The sequence below is a fragment of the Carlito syrichta genome, unplaced genomic scaffold, assembly GCF_000164805.1.
Source record: "Carlito syrichta isolate Samal-C Ts95f unplaced genomic scaffold, Tarsius_syrichta-2.0.1 Scaffold302053, whole genome shotgun sequence".
In the NCBI taxonomy this organism is placed as follows: Eukaryota; Metazoa; Chordata; class Mammalia; order Primates; family Tarsiidae; genus Carlito; species Carlito syrichta.
The window spans coordinates 681,299-700,312 of record NW_007246149.1 but is presented as its reverse complement, the minus strand read 5'-3'; the positions used below and the strand labels follow the sequence as shown (position 1 = coordinate 700,312).

At 38.7% G+C, this 19,014-nt stretch overlaps 1 protein-coding gene across 1 annotated transcript in view; it reads right to left on the bottom strand.

The window, feature by feature from the left end:
• Window positions 1–19,014, bottom strand: part of PIBF1 (progesterone immunomodulatory binding factor 1) — a 234,535-nt gene that overhangs the window by 83,809 nt on the left and 131,712 nt on the right. The window contains exon 13 of the mRNA XM_008055961.1: window positions 8,741–8,831. Within this exon, the coding sequence (XP_008054152.1) occupies window positions 8,741–8,831 (91 nt within the window). The remainder of the gene's footprint in view (window positions 1–8,740; window positions 8,832–19,014) is intronic.

The window sequence follows — 19,014 nt, the reverse complement described above, 5'->3', positions numbered from 1 at the left end:
TTTTTTTTTTTTTTTTTTGAGACAGGGTCTCACTCTGTCACCCCAGGCTGGAGTGCAGTGGCATGATCATAGCTCAATGCATCCTCCAATTCCTGGGCACAAGTAATCCTCACACCTTGGCCTCCCAAAGCACTAGGACTACAGGCATGCAACACCTTGCCTGGCTAATTTAAACTTTTTTTTTTGTAGAGATGGGTGTCTCACTATGTTCCCCAGTCTGGTCTTGAACTCCTAGCCTCAAATGATCCTGCCACCTTAGCCTCCCAGAGTACTGGGATTACAAGTGTGAGCCACTGCACCCAGATGATCACTTCCTAACTCCAAATATAGCTTATTTGTCTTGGTTCTGTCAATGGCAGTCAGTACTTCCAATTATTACATGTAATTTCCTAACAGTACTAGCCCAGCCAATGTGGATGTGGCAGAGGTCTATTTATATCTCAGCTGTCAAAGCACAATGGAGGAGGACTGATATCTGTCCTGAGTTCTTCAATACTGGTATGGTTCTCTTAGTATTTCAAAACCCAAACAAAAAAGTTTATGTGAGGCATGCTAATTAGTTACTCTGCTCTGAAACAACATTTGGCTTTTAATCTTTCTCAATTTCAGCAGATCAGAGTTCTGTCTCTACTAGCATGGCACGAAAAATGGTTGTAAAAAAATGCACACACGACAGAAGGACCCTAGGTTCAGAAAGCTTCAGTTCAGTCCTTACACTACCTGCTGAGTCGGAAATGAATGAGGACTAAATAGTATCTCATGCTGATTAGCTATAGTTATATGAGACTTGCTCTAGTTTCTTCTACAGGTTTACATTCTCAAATTCATCATGATTAGAATAGCAGTAACTTTTTTTTTTAAGTGAGAAAGCAAGATTTATTGAGAGGACAGAGAAGCTCCCACAGTGGGAGGGGACCTGAGGGGGTTGCCCCGGCAGTAACTTTTTGAAGGACTATTCTTAAAGTCAACTCAAAAGAAGTAAGTAAAACTTTCCCCAAGGGCAAAAATGAAAACTCATTTATATGAGAAAAAAGGAGAGGAACATTTTAATTAAGTACAAAATTTTGCTAGTTTCCTCTGTTTTTCTTCCTTTACTATGAAGCTCAGTAGGCTGTGAAAGTTGACTTAAAGCTCTTTATAAAACTAGGTAGAAACTAAAGCAAAAGGTCTATAGTATGCAGTAAATCTTACAATTTGAAAGGTTTACCAACTTTCAGAACAGTCTCCATTCAGATTAGCTAAAGCAAACAGAGAGGCACACACTAAGACCATGTTAGTGCCTGGGTGTCACCCATTTAGTGTGGCAGGTTAAAGAGAATAACAAAAACACGTAACCAGAAAATCTTGTTTGCTATTTTCAAAACAATCATGACAGAAACAAAAACATTACTTCAGATTTTCAAGTTTAGTCAAGTCAAGAAGAGCCTATTATATTTTAATCTACTTTAATTGTATAATCCCTTTTAACTTTTCACAATGGTGTCCCGGAAAGAGTTTAATACAATATTTATTGCTCATACCTGTATGAAACTTCAAAATATGAGTAGCTTTATTTTATAATTATAGAATTTCAACTACAAAGAGGAATTTTTACGTTATTTTTCAAACTAGAAAAATTATGCAACTACTTTACAGGCAATTAACATTATAGAAATATGTCTTAAGAAACTGACTGAGGCGGGGCTTGGTGGCTCAGCCCGCAATCCCAGCACATTGGGAGGCTGAGGCAGGTGGGTTGCATGAACCTGCGGGTTCGAGACCATCCCTAGTGACTTAGCAAGACCTCATCTCTACAATAAATAAAAAATTTGCCGGGCGTGGTAGCACATTCCTGTAGATCTGGCTACCTGGAAGGCTGAGGCAGAAGGATCACCAGAACCCAGAAGGTTGAGATTGGGGTGGCCTTGAGTGTGCCAATGCACTCTAGCCTGGGTGATGGAGTGAGACTCCAACTCCAAAAAAAAAAAAAAAAAAAGAAACTGATTGATACTAAAGAAAGAAAGTGAATCTCAAAAGTAGTTTTATTTCCAGAAGGTGTCTCTACTCATTATTTCAAGACACTTCTCTAAAATTAAATTTGTTTTAAATAAATATCAAATTGTGCCTAGTGAAAGGTTTTGGAACCTTGGCTTTTCCTTTAGAATTAACTGCAATTTGCTTTAAGAACACGTCAATGAGTATAAACAACTAGCATTTACTGAACACCTAATCTAAATCAGGAACTGTGAACTTAGTGTAAGTCAGAAGCTTCACATCCATGTTCTCATTCTAATTTCATGATATTACCTGAGTAGGAACAGGCAACAAATAAAATTTTTCACTGGCCACACAATTTATTAACAAAAATATAGCACTGAAAAGCAGAAGTTCTAAAAATTAAAGTTTTGGCTAATCCTTAAGCATGATCTATCTGAAGAATATTCAGTGATATAAGACAATGTTCAGACTTGGATTCTGTGATGAAAAAAATTAAACTACTAAATTACTCACAGTAATAGCCTAAATAGTAAGAAAATATGTGTTGGTATAAATTTCTGAGTGGTTATTCTGAATGGCAAGATTATCATTCATTTTCCTAGTTTTATTTATTTATTTTTATTTAATTAATTAATTTATTTTGAGTTGGAGTCTCACTCTGTCGCTCAGACTGGAGTCAGTGGCCGCTCCTGGCCACCGCAGCCTCAACCTGCTGGGCTCCGGCGATCCTTCCGCCTCAGCCTTCCAATAGCTGGAACTACAGGCGCGTGCTAACACACTCGGCTAATTTTTGCTTTATTGTAGAGATGAGGTCTCCTCAAGTTGCCCAGGCGGGTCTCGAACCCGCAGGCTCAGGCAATCCACTCACCTCAGCCTCCCAAAGGCGCGGATTACAGGCTGAGCCACTGAGCCCGGCTTCATTTTCCTAGTTTTATAAAATAAATATTATTTTTATAATCAGAAACTTCCCATCGATTATATCTAATATATCTTATTCTGGTTGTTGACTATATGATACTTTAAATCAAATTTAGTATGGATAGAATCTACTGTATAGTAGTTCCAAGATAAATTCCTTTGAAATTTTAATGTATTTTGGTGTAGGCTGATTTATAATAAAAGCTTTATTTTGAAAATATTTAATTTATTGTTCAGATTGAGTTGTTTCTATTACTTTAATTTCTTAATTTCTTTTTCTTTTCAAGGAGATGGACGTCTCTCTATGCTGCCCAGGCTGGAATGCAGGGGCTATTCATAGGCATAATTACTGCATACTACAGCTTCAAACTAATAGATTCAAGTGATTCTCCTGTCTCAGTCTCCTTGTAGCTGCGATTACAGGTGAATGTCACCACACCTGGTTCCAATTTTTTAATTTCAAATGTGGAGGATTAAACACAGATTTTCAGGTTAGATGTGGTGGCTCACACCTGTAATCCCAGCACTTTGGGAGGCCAAGGCGGGAGTATCGCTTGAGCCCAGGAGACCTCATCACTACAAAAATTAAAAATACTAGCTGGGCATGTGTCTATAGTCCCAGTTACTCGGGAGGCTGAAGCAGAAAAATTACCTGAGCCCATGTAGTTGAGGATGCAGTGAACCTGGGCGACAGAGTGAGATCTCTGACAAATAAAATAAAATAAAATAAAATAAAAATAAAAATAAAATAAAATAAAATAAAATAAAACTTGGAGGTTTAGCCTGTAATCCCAGCACTTTGGGAGGCCAAGGTGAGTGAAGTGACTGAGTCTGCGGGTTTGAGACCAGCCCCAGCAATCTGGCGAGACCTCGCCTCTACAATAAATAAATAAATAAAATTAGCCGGGTGTGGTAGCACGTGCCTGTAATTCTGGCAACTTAAAAGGCTGAGACGGAAGGATCATCAAAGCCCAGCGGGTCGACGGTGGGGTGGCCATGAGTGTACCATTGCACTCTAACCTGGGCGGCGGAGTGAGACACCAATTAAAAAAAAAAAAAAAAAAAAAGAAATGAAATACAATACAATACAATAATATAGATTCTTTCAAAGGCTATATTGCTTTTGTCTTAAATAAAGTTAAAAAGAGCATAAAGCCTTCTTTACAAATATCCTTTAAGAAATCAGGGCTGGGTATTGTGGCTTAAGCCTGTAATCCCAGCACTTTGGGAGGCCGAGGCGAGAGGATTGCCTGAGCCCAGGGATTCTGAGACCAACCTGGCCAACTTGATGAGACCTCGTCTCTACAATAAATCAAAAAATTACCTGGGTGTGGTAGTGCATGCCTGTAGTTCCGCCTACTTGGAATACTGAGGTAGAAGGTCAACCCTAGGGTGGCGGTAAATGTGCCACTGCACTCTAGCCTGGGCGACAGAGTGAGACTCCAACTCAAAAAAAAAAAAAAAAAAGAAAGAAAGAAAGAAATCAGATGAGGACTTTGCAAACTTCAGAAATGTGTCAGACCCTCAACTGGGATCTTCTGTGTCACTGGTCAATTTTGTGCATAAAGTAGGCCCTCAATAAAAGTCACTGAATGAATGGGTAAAGGAACACATAAATGTCCTCTTTGGATATCTAGACTTACTTTCCCGTCACTCAGTTTAGATGACCTGAGAAGCACTTCCTCAAAATAACCCTCTGGCTCACCATGAGAAGAATGCCTGGCACCAGCTGGCAGGAGATATTAATAGCATGCCCATTAGGCACTTGTTCAAGGCACACAGATAGCTCAGTGATAGGATTTTAGAAATATTTGGACAGTTAAGATTATTTGGAATATGAATCAGTATGGTCTGTTAAATCTTCACTGAGAATATTAAAAATCAACTTCTTTTAATATTCTTTAAAAAATAGTAAAGTATATCAGCAATAATTGCTTTCAATTTCAGAGGAACTCAGCATTTGGGGCTAAAGAAAGCAAACTTGTAACAACAAAATTCTTTTATTTTCTTGTAACAAATTTTTTTTAAAAGAATTCAAATGGTAAAATAGACAAGAGAATGGACTTTTTCCATTAAATTTCAATTTTAGTAGTTTGCCCATTATTTGCCACTGATAAATAGGTCTTTTGCCCAAGAAACTACATTCTATTCTTCCCTATGTAACATCAGATTCAAAAACAAAGATATACTGAAATTTACAAAATACCATAAGTCATCTATAGTGACTTTTGGAAGCACTGGGAATAAAATAGGACGACAACTAATTTTTCTTTTTTCCTTTTCTTTTTTTCAAATAATGTATAATTTAAAAATACCTGAATCTTCACCAGACAGAATTAAAGACCCCAGCCACAAATTGATACTTTCCATTTCTCTAGTCTTGATCTAAATTTGGCATATATGTAATTTAATCAGTAAGAGATACAGTCTAAGCATACTTTTCCTATAAAGTGGTCTATATCCCATATCACTTTTTAAAAAATTTTTTACTCACCACCATACTAGCAAGGATACATTACTTTAGATAGCTGAAAAGACATTCTATTTTCTGAGCCAACACTTCAAAGTTTCTACAAAAGTAACAGTGTTAAGATGGATTTTTCTAACTTAGTGTATAATGTCTCTAAATGTCCAAATCAATTAAAATAAAAACAAGCAGCTTTGAATCCTCACTGAGCTAGATAGAGGCAGTGAGAATAAACAAGAAATAGATGTAGTTGCTGACCTTGAAGAGCTTTCCATTTAAGTGGGGGAAACAGACAATGATAAGTAATGAATAAGAGATATGCTCCACTGTGTGGAATGGAGAAGACAGGTGTTTGTTTTTTGAGTTGGAGTCTCACTCTGTCGCCCAGGCTGGAGTGCAGTGGCATGCTCACAGCCACCATAGCCTCGACCTGCTGGGCTCAGGAGATCTTTCCGCTTCAGTCTTCCAAGTAGCTGGAACTATAGGCATACGCTACCATGCCCAGTTTATTTTTTGATTTATTATAGAGACGAGGTCTCGCCAAGTTGTCCAGGTTGGTCTCGAACCCCTGAGCTCAGGCAATCCTCTCACCTTGGCCTCCCAAAGTGTTGGGATCACAGGCTTGAGCTACCACGTGCAGCCTGGAGACAGATGTTTACAGGCAGGGAGATACACCTGTCCTCATTTTGGGTAGAGAGGCAAATAAGGCTGTAGAGGCGGGGCCACATTATGGAGGGGCTTGGAAGTCTGGCAAAATCATTCAGATTAGTGTGGGAGCAAATGGAGCAGTCGAACCTTTTTGCAAAGTAGAAAAGATTTAGGTGGGAGAGAGGGCTTAGAAAAAAAATCAAGTAGGTCAACTTGAAACCTGATGGGTACAACTTTCTGTTCATGTACAGTTGTCCTTGGTATCCATGGGAGGATTGGTGCCAGGACACCCCTCCCCTCCTACCTCCTGTGGATAACAATATCCTTGAATGTTTAAATCTCTTATGTAAAGTTGGCATAGTATTTGCATATAACCTAGGTACTTCCTCCCTTATACTTTAAATCATCATCTCTAGACTACTACTTATAATCCCTAATACAATGTAAATGGTATATAAATAGTTGTGCTCTATTATTCAGGAAATAGCGACAAGATAAAAACAGCCTATACACGTTCAGGACAGAGGTGACTCTTTCTTTCTTTTCTTTTTTTTTAGGTTTTAAAAAAGAGTTTATTAGTGAGAAGAAGAGAAGGAAAAAGGAAAATTCATGGCAGAAATCCCTGTCATGGACAAGTTTCTCAAAAAGAAAAATCGCTTATTTCTTAAAAAAAATTTTTTTCTATTAGCAGTTGGTTGAATTCACAGATGCAAAATCCACGGACACGGAGGGCCAACTGTACTTTTTAAGTACTTTTAAGTAGTATCTCACAAGATAATTAGTGGATTTTCTAAAAATTTTCTTGGTTTTCAAAAGATTTTTATAGTTTAATCAAAATACCATATTTGACTTCCATATCACCTTCTCTTAACATGTCAAAAAATGTAGGCGGGTGAATAAAAACAAGAGATGAAAATAACATAATTAATTTTAACTTAAAAAGTTGTTGACAGTGTGTTGTCATTTTGTGGTGGCGGCGACAGTAAGATGGCTCCCCGCGTGGGTTCCGCAGCATCCTAGGTGCTGAAAGAGTTAATTCAGCCATCACCGGTTAGATTGACTAACTACAGACTTTCCTGAGCCCAGGATCAGGAAGAGAGTTCTGCTTCCTGCTCAATTATATATAGTAGGTTGGCTCCTGGAGCTGGGAGGTGGGGCCAGTTCCAAAGGCCTCTGGATCAGTCGGGCGCCCATGTGGTGAGAAGGGAAGGGACCCCTATGCATGAGAAGAGGAGCAGCCCCCTTACCCACAAGAAGAAGGATGGTCCCCCTTACCCATGAGAACAGGGGGCCATTCCTTACCCATGAAAAGAGGGATGGGGCACCCCCTGCACTGTGAGACGAGCGGGGACCCTGAATCCTATGAGTGGCACAGACCTCAGCCCCCAAGCAGCCGAGTCGCCACCCAAGCTGGGTTTTTCCTGTGGGCCAAACGAGGCTTCCCTTCGCTGTGTTGGGGTCATGAAACCTCTAGCGACTCACACAAAGGAGGTCTCACAGTCCCCGTCATCTGGTGCCACCCTGGAATGCTGTGGAGGGTTCCCAAGTCCCGGCTGCCTCCCCTGGGTCATCAGGGATGGGACACAGGGGACAGTGACATCAAGAACTGTGACACCATGGACTGTGACATCAGAAATGGTGACCCAGGAAACCTGGGTGGGAACTGGTCACAGGACTTTGCAGTTGTGCAGCTGAGCCAGGTGCTCTGGGCCTTGCGTTCATGTAGCTCTAGGTGGTAGTATGGCGACCACCACCTGAGTCTCTGGATGACTGTGGCTACTGACCGAGGGCAGGGAAGAAGCTAGAGCAGCTACCTACACTCCCCCGCCTTTTGGAAGACTCACATAAAGGAGGGCGGGGGAATGCAGAGAGTACCTGAGGGAGCCTGCAGCAGATGAAGAGCTCTGAACCTGGGAGACAGTGTCCTGCACCCGATGGAGAGAGTCCTGCACTTGAAACAGAGCCCTGAACCTGGAAGAGCGTCCTGCACCTGAAGTTGGGCCAAGCATTTGAGGGAGTCCTATGCCTGGGAGAGCCCTAGAACCTGAGGGAGAACCCTGCAACTGATGAAGAGAGTCCTGCATCAGAGATTGAGTCCTGTGCCTGAAACAAAGTCCCTGAAGCTGAGGGAAAGCTCAGCACCTGATGGAAAGCCCCTGCTGAAGGAAAAATTCTTCTGATGAGTGAAAACCCTTGGACGTGAGCAAGTCCGTCCCGATTTTTTTTCCATTTCTTTTGTCCTAGGTATGACCACAGCAGAAGATTCAGAGAACAAGGTTGTGTGTTCTATCTCCACACACAGACTGGCAGTCATCTAAAGCTACCATTGTCCCATTTTTCTGTGTTCCTATAAGCCCTAGAAATCCCTATAATTCCTCACCTGCAGTGATGCCAAGAACCCCTATTTGAAATTTCATCCATGTAAATAAAAAATTTTAAAAAAAGTTATTGACATCTGAAATTAATGTGCAAATAAAACAAAAACAGGGTCCTTATTACTGAATCTAATTCTATAAAAATTCTAACATACAACTCTATGCTATAGACCATTAAACTCACTTAAATACATATTGGATGTGATAATTACTGTCTTATTTTGTAAGCAATTTAATATTATGCATTGTAAAAAAAGTAATTTTGCTTTGTCATTCAACTCAGCACATTATCAAAAAGCACAATGTAATTACATTTAGCTTGAGTAGATAAGTAAAACAAATATATATTGATTACCTTTGCTTTAGTCGTCTTTTGGCTGTTGTGGGAACATTAGCACCATAGCCATAAGAAAAAAGAATCCTTTCAGCCTCAACTTCATTTTCAACTGTAAAATATTAAAGCATATAATGTGAAATAGCTGTTTCCCTTCTAAAAAGCATGCTAGAAGTAAAAATAAAAGAAATTACAATAATGACTTAGGGAACATAAGAATGTTAAAAATGGCTAATGCATAATCTCAAACAGCCCATTTGTTAAGTAGAAGCATATTTCTCAAAAGTACTCCTTGCTTGGATTTGCTCTCTTTACATTCTAGAAGGTATAAGGGATTGCACCATATGACATATTTTCTTGTTAAAAAGAATAATAATACATAAGTTGTATTTTTTTTTTTTTGAGTTGGCATCTCACTCTGTTGCCCAGACTGGAGTGCAGTGGCCGCTCCCGGCCACCGCAGCCTCGACCTGCTGGGCTCCGGCGATCTTCCGCCTCAGCCTTCCAAGTAGCTGGAACTACAGGCACACACTACCTCGCCTGGCTGATTTTTTTGATTTATTGTAGAGATGAGGTCTCGCCAAGTTGCCCAGGCGGGTCTCGAACCCACAGGCTCAAGCAATTCACTCAACTCAGTCTTCCAAGGCGCAGGATTACAGGCTAAGCCACCGAGCCCGGCTCATAAATTGTATTATTCTGAAGTACTCAAAGCCTTTTTGCATGAAGTGTATATTATGTAATATGACAAATAACAGTCATATATCAATTTCATTAATTCTTTTCTTGATGATAAGAAATGACTACTTTTAGTTAGGACAGATATATTTATTATTTTATCAGAACAACTATAACCTGCAATCATAAAACCATGAACCTATGTAGGTTACTCTGTAAAAAATATGCATAGTTCTAAGCATATGTTGACGGACATAATCTTTTTTAATTATAAAAAAATTCCACAAAAAATCATTTACTTATCAATTCTGCCCTTGTTACACCATTCCCCCAAAGGAATTTTTAACTAACAGGTTAACATCTTACAGATAAAAAGTTTTTTGTTTTTTTTTTGAGTTGGAGTCTCACTCTGTCACCCAGATTGGAGTGCAGTGGCCCTTCCCGGCCACCGCAGCCTCGACCTGCTGGGCTCCGGTGACCCTTCTGCCTCAGCCTTCCAAGTTGCTGGAATTACAGGCATGCGCTACCAAGCCCAGCTGATTTTTTGATTTATTGTAGAGATGAGGTCTCGCCGCCCAGGTGGGTTTCAAAACCGTGGGCTCAGGTAATCCACTCACCTCAGCCTCCCAAAGGCATGGGATTACAGGCTGAGCCACCGAGCCCAGCTGATAAAAAGTTTAAATGCAATGATACTGTACTACAAGTTGGAATTTTAAAATATTTCAAATGCCATCAAAACTAAAGTTTTACTAGCTCAAATTAAAGCAGTCAATTACATACAAAATTTTTCATAATATCTATCAGCAATCATTATATAATTTAATTTTAATTTTTTTTTTTTTTTAGTAAAGATCTAACTCTGTTGCCCAGGCTGAAGCACAGTGGCATGATCATGGCTCACTGCAGGCTTGAACTCCAAGGCTCAGGTGATCCTCCCTCCTTAGCCTCCTGAATAGCTAGAGCTATAGGTGTGTGTCACCACGCTTAGCTAATTTTGATTTTTTGTAGAGATGAGATCTCGCTATATTGCCCAGGCTGGTTTTGAACTACTGGGCTCAAACCATCCTCCTGCCTTGGCCTCTCATAGTGCTGGGATTACAGGCGTGAGCCACTGCACCCGGCCAGCAGTCATCATTTTGATGTTAAAAAGAGAAAATCACTTTATGAAAGTTGGCGCTAAGGGAAGCAGGATTGGCAGTAGTGGGAATCTGCATGGGGAATGGGGGGCACACCTCATCAGCAAGGGAACCTGCATAATGAACATTTGTACACCTAAACCTGAATTGCACCCCTCATCTTTAAAATAAATAAATTAAAAGTTTTTTTTTTAAAAAAAGTTGGTGTTCCTATGCTGGGTGTATATATGTTTAGGATAGATATTTCTTGTTGATGGATTGAACCTTTTATCATTATGTAGTGATTTTCCGTATCTTTAAATTTTTGATAGCTTAAAGGGTATTTTGTCTGATATTAAGATAGCAATTCCTGCTTTCTTTTGAGTTCCGTTCGCCTGAAATTTTGTTTCCCATGCTCTTACTTTGAGTCTGTGAGTGTCTTTTCTGTTGAGACGAGTCTCTTGGAGATAATATATTGTAGCCTTATGATATTTTTATCCATTTTGCCATTGTACATCTTTTCAGTGGTGCATTTAGTCCATTCACATTCAGGCTAATTATTGAGATGTGAGAGTTTATCCCTGTCATGAGGTTCTTATAGAGTTTGTTATTGTTGCTGTTTATGTGTTTGCTGTCTTTCTTTTGATTTTTGGGTTGATTCATGTGTGTTTTCAATCTTTTTCCTGCATTCTTGTGAAGGACATTGTTCTTTTTTTCGTTTCTTCTGTGTTTAATACTTTCTTAAGTGTTTATTGTAGAGCTGGTCTGGAGGCTGTGTAAACACTCAGGGATTGAATGCCTGGAAAAGATTTTAATTCTCCATCACTGATGAAACTTAGCTTAGCTGGGTAGGTAATACTTAGGGTCAAAATTGTTTTATTTGAGAACTTTGGAGATTGGGCTCCAAGCTCTCCTAGCCTGAAGTGTTTCTGTAGGTAAGTCTGCTGCTATTCTAATTGGTCTTCCCTTAGGTAGTCTGATCTTCTTCTCTTGCTGCCTTTAGGATTGTTTCTTTTATATCTACTTTGTGTAGATGAATTACTATGTGTCCAGGTGTTAGCCTTCTCATTTGTTGTCTTGCAGGGGTTCTCTGAATCTGTTGCATTTGAATGTTTGCATCACTGACGAGATGAGGGAAGTTTTCTTGGATAATTTCATGGAATGTTTGTTCCAGGTTAGTCTCTGTGTCTCCATCTGCCTCAGAGATTCCAAATAATCTTAGGTTCAGCCTTTTGAATAAAACAGCTTAGAGGTAAACTAAAAAAAGATATTGACTCTAACACTATCATAGCTGGGGACGTAAACACCCCACTGACAACCCTAGACAGATCATCAAGACAAAAAGTAACAAGGAGGTCTGGAACCTCAAGGTTACGCTTGACCAAATGGATTTAATTGATACCTACAGAACACTCTACCCAATAACCACATAATATACATCCTACTTATTATCACATGGCATGTAACTCTAAGATTGGCCACATCCTTGGCCATAAATCAAGCATAAACAAATTCCATAAGATTGAAATTCTGCCATGTACATTCTCAGACCATAGTGGAATACAAATAAATATTAACACCAACAAAGGTCCCCCAAAACCGACAAAGACATGGACACGAAACAGCATGATGCTAAACAACTCCTGGGTCAACATGGAAATCAAAACAGAGATTAAAAGATACCTGGAAACAAATGAAAATGAAGAAACATCATACCAAAATCTCTGGGATGTCATGAAAACAGTACTGAGAGGGGCATTCTTATCTCTACAAACACACATGAAGAAAAATGAAAAGTTCACAAGTTAATAGCCTAACAAATCACCCGAGGAAGCTGGAAAAGCAAGACCACCAAAACGCTAACTTCAGCAGAAGAATCCAGATCACTAAAATAAAAGTCCAAATTCAGGACATAGAACACAAAAATATAATACAAAAAAAAAATCAATGAAACCAAAAGTTGTTTTTTTGAAAGGATTAACAAGATTGATGGACCCCTAGCTAGAGAGAAAAAGTCCAAATAAACACAATCAGAATGCAAAAGATGAAGTCACAACTGACCCTGAAGAAATACAAAAGATTATCAGAGATTACTATGTACACCTATATGGAAACACACTCAAAAACCTAAATGAAATGGAGGACTTTCTTACATCAGACAACCTCCCCAGGTTGAAACAAGAAGAAATTGAGACTCCAAACAGACCAATAACACCCCAGGAAATCAACCACATCATATGAAAACTACCTACAAAAAAAAAAAAAAGCCCTGGACCAGATGGCTTTCCAGCAGAATTCTATAAAACATTGAAGGAGGAGCTGATACTAATCCTACTGAAAGTATTCCAGGTAATTGAGAAAGATCGAACTTTCCCAAATCATTTTATGAAGCTAGCATCACATTGATACTCAAACCGGGTAAAGATCCAATAAAGAAAGAGAACTACTAGCCAATATCCTTGATGAACATAGATGCCAAAATTCTCAACAAGATTCTAGCAAATTGGATTCAATAACACATCTTGAAAATCATCCATACAATCAAGTAGGATTCATCCCCAGGATGCAGGGCTGGTTCAACATCTGTGAGACCATAAATGTAATTAAATACATCAACAGATGTAAAAACAAAAACCATGAGATTATATCATTAGATGCAGAAAAAGCTTTTGATAAAATCCGGCACTCTTTCTTGATAAAAACCTTCAAACATTTAGGCATAGATGGAACATAACTCAAAATAGTAAGAGTCATTTATGAGAAACCTACAGACAGCACACTGCTAAACAGACAGAAACTGGAACCATTTCTCCCGAAAACCAGAACAAGACAAGGAAATCAGGGGTATCCAAATAGGAAAAGAGGAAGTTAAGTCATCCCTCTTTGCAGATGACATAATTCTATACCTTGAAAGCCCAAGACAATCTGTCAAAAACCTCCTTGTACTGATAAAGGACTTTGGCAAAGTCTCAGGGTACAAAAATAAATGTGCAAAAGTCAGTCTCATTCCTATACACCAAAAATAAACAGAAACCCAATAGACACACACACACACACACACACACACACACACACACACACATACACGAGATACCTTGGCATCTTCCTAACCAGAGAAGTCAAAAACCTTTACAATGAGAACTACAAAATACTGCTCAAAGAAATGAAAGATGACACAAACAAATGGAAGAATATTCCATGCTCATGGACTAGAAGAACCAACATTGTTAAGATGTTTATCCTACCCAAGGTAATCTACAGATTTAACGCAATATCCATTAAATTACCAGCAGCATTCTTCTCAGACCTGGAAATGACATTGCAGGAATTCATATGGAAACATAAATGACCACGTATAGCCAAAACAGTCCTCAGCAAACAAAACAAAACAAAACAAAACAAAGAGGGAGGCATCATGCACCCAGACTTTAAGCTTTATTATAAAGCTACAATAATCAAAACAGTCTGGTATTGGTACCAGAACAGGCATATAGACCAATGGAACAGGATAGAGATTCCAAAAGCAAAACCTCAATTTCTCAACCAATTCATCTTCAACAAAGACTCCGCCATCAACCACTAGGGAAAGGAGAACCTATTTAGTAAATGGTGCTGGGAATATTGGCGGAACATATGCAGAAGATTAAAACAAGACCCCTACCTATCACCGTACACACAAATCTACTCTAAATGGATCAAAGACTTAAACGTAAAACCTCAAACTATAAGAACCTTAGAAAACGCAGGAGACACCCTTATGGAAATTGGAACTGGCAACCAATTCCCGATCAAAATTCCAAGTATCCATGCCATAAGAGATAAGATAGACAAGTGGATCTCATCAAAATGACAAGCTTCTGCAAAGTCAAAGAAACCATTGAAAGCGTGGGGAGACAGCCCACAGACTGGGAAAAAAATATTTGCCAACTGTATATCTGACAAAGGCCTAATATCCAGGATCTACAAGGAACTCAAATGTGCCAAAAAGAAAAAAAACAAACAACCCCATTACAATGTGGGCGAAAGATATGAACAGACACTTCTCAAAAGAAGACATATGATCTGCCAATAGATACATGAAAAAAATGCTCAGCCTCACTAGTCACCAAAGAAATGCAAATTAAAACCACACAGAGATACCACCTAATTCCAGTCAGGATGGCCTTCATCAATACCTCAAAAAACAACAGACGCTGGAGAGGATGCAAGGCAAAGGGAAGACTTCTACACTGCTGGTGGTAGTGTAAACTAGTACAGCCTCTGTGGAAAACAGTGTGGCAATTCCTAAAAGATCTAAAAATCTACCTCCCATATGACCCACAATCTCTCAACTGGGAATATACCCAGAGGAACTCATATCACTCTATGAAAAAGATACCTGCACACGCATGTTTATTGCAGTATGATTCACAACAGCAAAAACATGAAATCAACAGTGCTGCCCATCAAAAGAGGATTGGGTGGAAAAAAAGTGGTACACATACACGATGAAATATTACACAGCCATAAAGAAGGACAAAAATTATGAATTTCACAGCACCTTGGATGGACTTAGAGGCTATAATACTGAGTGATCTACCACAGAAACAAAGAACCGAGTATCAAATGTTCTCACTCATAACTGGAACTTGAAAGACTATTGTAATACTATAAAAAAGGAATTGGCAATAGTGGGAAACTGCTGGGGGTGGGAGAGGGGAACCGCATCAACAAAGGTATCTGCATAATGAATATTTATATACCTAATCCTGAGTTGTACTCCACCTATTTAAAATAAACATTAAAAAGAAAAGTGTACTAAAAAATGTCAAAAAAAAAAAAAGAGAGAGAAAACTTTCAGGAGTATTTCGAATTTAAAACAAAGCCACATATTTTATAAGTGAGGTTTGACTATTTGCATGCCTATTAATGTAATATGCATTTAATTGTTGATTGGGTTTTTTTTGGAGTAAAAATTTTAGAAATATTCATAAGAGTTTTCCTTTAATTTTTTTCCTATTTTTCACAGTGAACCAGAATCAGCCTTCAGTGTAGGATTATTAGTTGTGAGGGACACATGGAAACATGATACACGACATTGCCAATAATCTTTTCAGCTATCAGATATCTCTAAGTCCAAGGATGAGTTCTCCAACTCAGCTCTACTAAAACTAGAGCTAACATCTAGATATGTATCTAATTCTTTTCTTTCTTAAGTGTTCTAAATTCAGAAGGGGAGACAAATTTAGTTCGCATCTCAGAAATCCATCAACTATATATTGGTGGACATACCAAGTCTACCAAGTCTGAGTTTAACACTTAATGAATTAATAACTCATGGGATAGCTATTCTAGCAGTGAATAACTACTGAAACAATGTACTATGCAATATGTAAAGAGAGCTCAACAATGTATCTTAAAAGTAGAGCACAAAGCAACTATATGAGTGCCACTATTTCCCACACTAGAAGGTATAAGAAAAGTATAGAGACACTGAAATCCACATAGAAGGCACAAGAGGGAACATATGCAAAGGCGTAGACTGGTGATGTGTGTGAAATTTTAATAATTGTGAGAAAGTGGTTGGATTCTATCTGGAGAACAATGGCAGGAGAAAGGTAGGCTTAATTCCAACAGTGAATGGAACCAAAGTCTTGTTTACTAGGCTAAAAAGTTTGAATTTTATTATACAGCCAAGAAAAGACTAATAGAGATTAACATAGAAGGGTGATCAATGAATTTTTACTGTTGATGCTGATATCATAGAAAAAAATTCCAATAATGGAGAAGCAAATGGCTTAGATAAGGGGGATAGAGAAAGTCTAACAAGTTATAATAATTCAGCTAGATCTAGTTCATAATAGTAATGTAGAAAAGAACTAGATTCTAAACAATTGAGCAGGTGCTATGGGGAGATGAGGTACTCTAGATAGAATGAGGGTGGACTCAAGGTTAACAAAGGCTAGTAGAGTGATTAGATAAAAATTTAACTTTTAACAGATCAAGAATAGAGTCCCTTGGTATGCATGGGGATTATTTCCATGAACACTGCTGATACCAAAATCCGCAGATGCTCAAATCCCTTATAGAAAATGATGTCTCATTTGTAAATAACATGTGTACACCTTTCCATATATTTCAAATAATCTCTAGATTACTTATAATACCTAATATAAATGTATATGCTATGTAAGTAGTTGTTATACTATATTTCTTAAAATGGTATTATTTTTATTACATTGCTATTTTTAAATTTTTTCCCCAGTATTTTTGACCTGTAGTTGATTAAATCTGTAGATGCAGACCTGGTGGATACAGAGGATGACTCTAAGAAAAATTAGTAAGTTTCAGGTAAGAAAGAGGAAATGCAAATAACATTAAATTTTCAATGATAGCAGGAGCTTCACACACACCTGTAGGTTAATCACTAGCTTTTTGATTGTAATTGAAGTTGTAGGAAGAGATAAGATTATTCAGAAAGTAGTTAAGTAAGAATTAAAGAGGATGAGGTAAAAACTCAGGAGAACCATAAAAGAGAGTTAGATAGTGCTAGAGTTAGACAGAAGAATAGCAATATAATAAAAATAATACCATTTAAGAAATATAGTATAACAACAACTTACAACAAAAGCTATGGAGAAGAAACAATCAAAGCTGGGCGAGATGGCTTACACTGCAATCCCAGCACTTTGGTAGGCAGAGGTGGAAGGATTACTTGAGCCCGGGAGTTAGAGACGAGCCTGGGAAACATAGCAAGATCCCATCTCCACAAAGAATAAAAACTAGCCAGGCATGGTGGCACGTGCCTGCATTTCTAGTTATTCAGGAGTTAAAGGCAGAGGATTACTTAAGCCCAGGAGTTCCAGGCTACAGCGAGCTATTATGGTGCCACTGCACTCCAATCTGGGTGACAGGAGAAGATCCTGTTTCTAGAAAAGAAAAAAAAAAAAGACACGAGAGAAGGGAGATCTGAGAAATCTGACAAAAGCCCGGTAGGATGAAAATGGGTAGCAGGTTCCTGAATTGAACAACTATAAATTCAGTTTTTAAAAAGTTAAATTTATTTAGCATTTGGGCAATACTTTTTTTCTCTTTTTCCTTTTTTTTTTTTGGAGTAAGTGTCTCACTCTGTCACCCAAGCTGGAGTGCAGTGGCATGATCACAGCTTACCAAAACCTCGACCTCCTGGGCTCAGACAATCCTTCCGCCTCAGCCTTCTGAGTAGCTGGGACTGTAGGTGTGCGCCACCAAGCTTGGTTAATTTTTTTATTTTTGTAGAGATGAGGTCTTGTGTTTCCCAGGCTGTTCTTAAACTCCTGGGCTCATGCAATCTTCCCATCTGAGCCTCCCATAGTGCTGGGATTACAAGCTTGAGCCACTGAAACTAAGTTCCTCAAATATCCAAACAGTACACTTATTTGATTACAGAAAGTTCAAGTATAAACAGGATACTGTAATTTGCTATGGTCACACCCTAATAAATGAAGCCTAACCATCTTCATGCCAGCTGAAATTAGCTGAATTATATGATAAAGCTTCCAAAATTGTACAAATTGTAGTAAAAGAAAACTTTGTGCTTACATCTTTAAAATTTTGGTTAATCAATAGGTAGCCACTAAATAAGGATAGACTATACTGCCACGTCTAATGTGAATCGTATCTGAAGATTATTTTAAGATGGTTTAGATAATATAAAAAAGTTAACTTCTGTATTTGCTCTAAAGATTTTAAGAAAATATTTACATACATGGAAACTCTGAAAGAACTGTATGGTTTACACCCATATATCCAACATATGGATTTAAATCAAACATTGTACTATGTGTTTATTACAAATCTATTTAGCCCTGTTTCCACCCATGAATCTTATTTTCTTGGTGCCCTTCAAAGAAAGTTACAAACATCTGCACACTTCACCCCTCAATAGTCCAACATGCAAATCATCAGTCATGGTGCAATCTTTATTTATAGTTCTTTTTTAAAAAAACAGACAGGCTCAGTGGCTTACGCCTGCATTCCCAACACTGTGACTGCCTTGGCCTGGGAGTTCAAGATCAGGCTGGGCAACATGGCAAGGCCCTATCTATACAATAAATCAAAATATTAGCCAGACCTGGTGGTATGGGTCTCTAGTTCCAGCTACTTGGAAGGCTGAAGTGGAAGGATCACCTGGGCCTCGCAGGCTGAGGCTACGGTAGTCATGATCATGCCACTGTGCTCTAGCCTGAGCAACAGAGGGAGACTCCTGACACAAGCAAGCAAACAAACAAACCAAAATAAAACAAAAAACCACAAAATTTACAATGGTGAAAGGTACAATTCTTTTTTTTTTTTGAGTTGGAGTCTCACTCTGTCGCCCAGACTGGAGCATAGTGGCTGCTCCCGGCCATTGCAGCCTCGACCTGCTGGGCTCCGGTGATCCTTCTGCCTCAGCCTTCCGAGTAGCCAGAATTACAGGCGCATGCTACCACGCCTGGCTAATTTTTTGATTTATTGTAGAGATGAGGTCTCGCCTGCCCAGGCGGA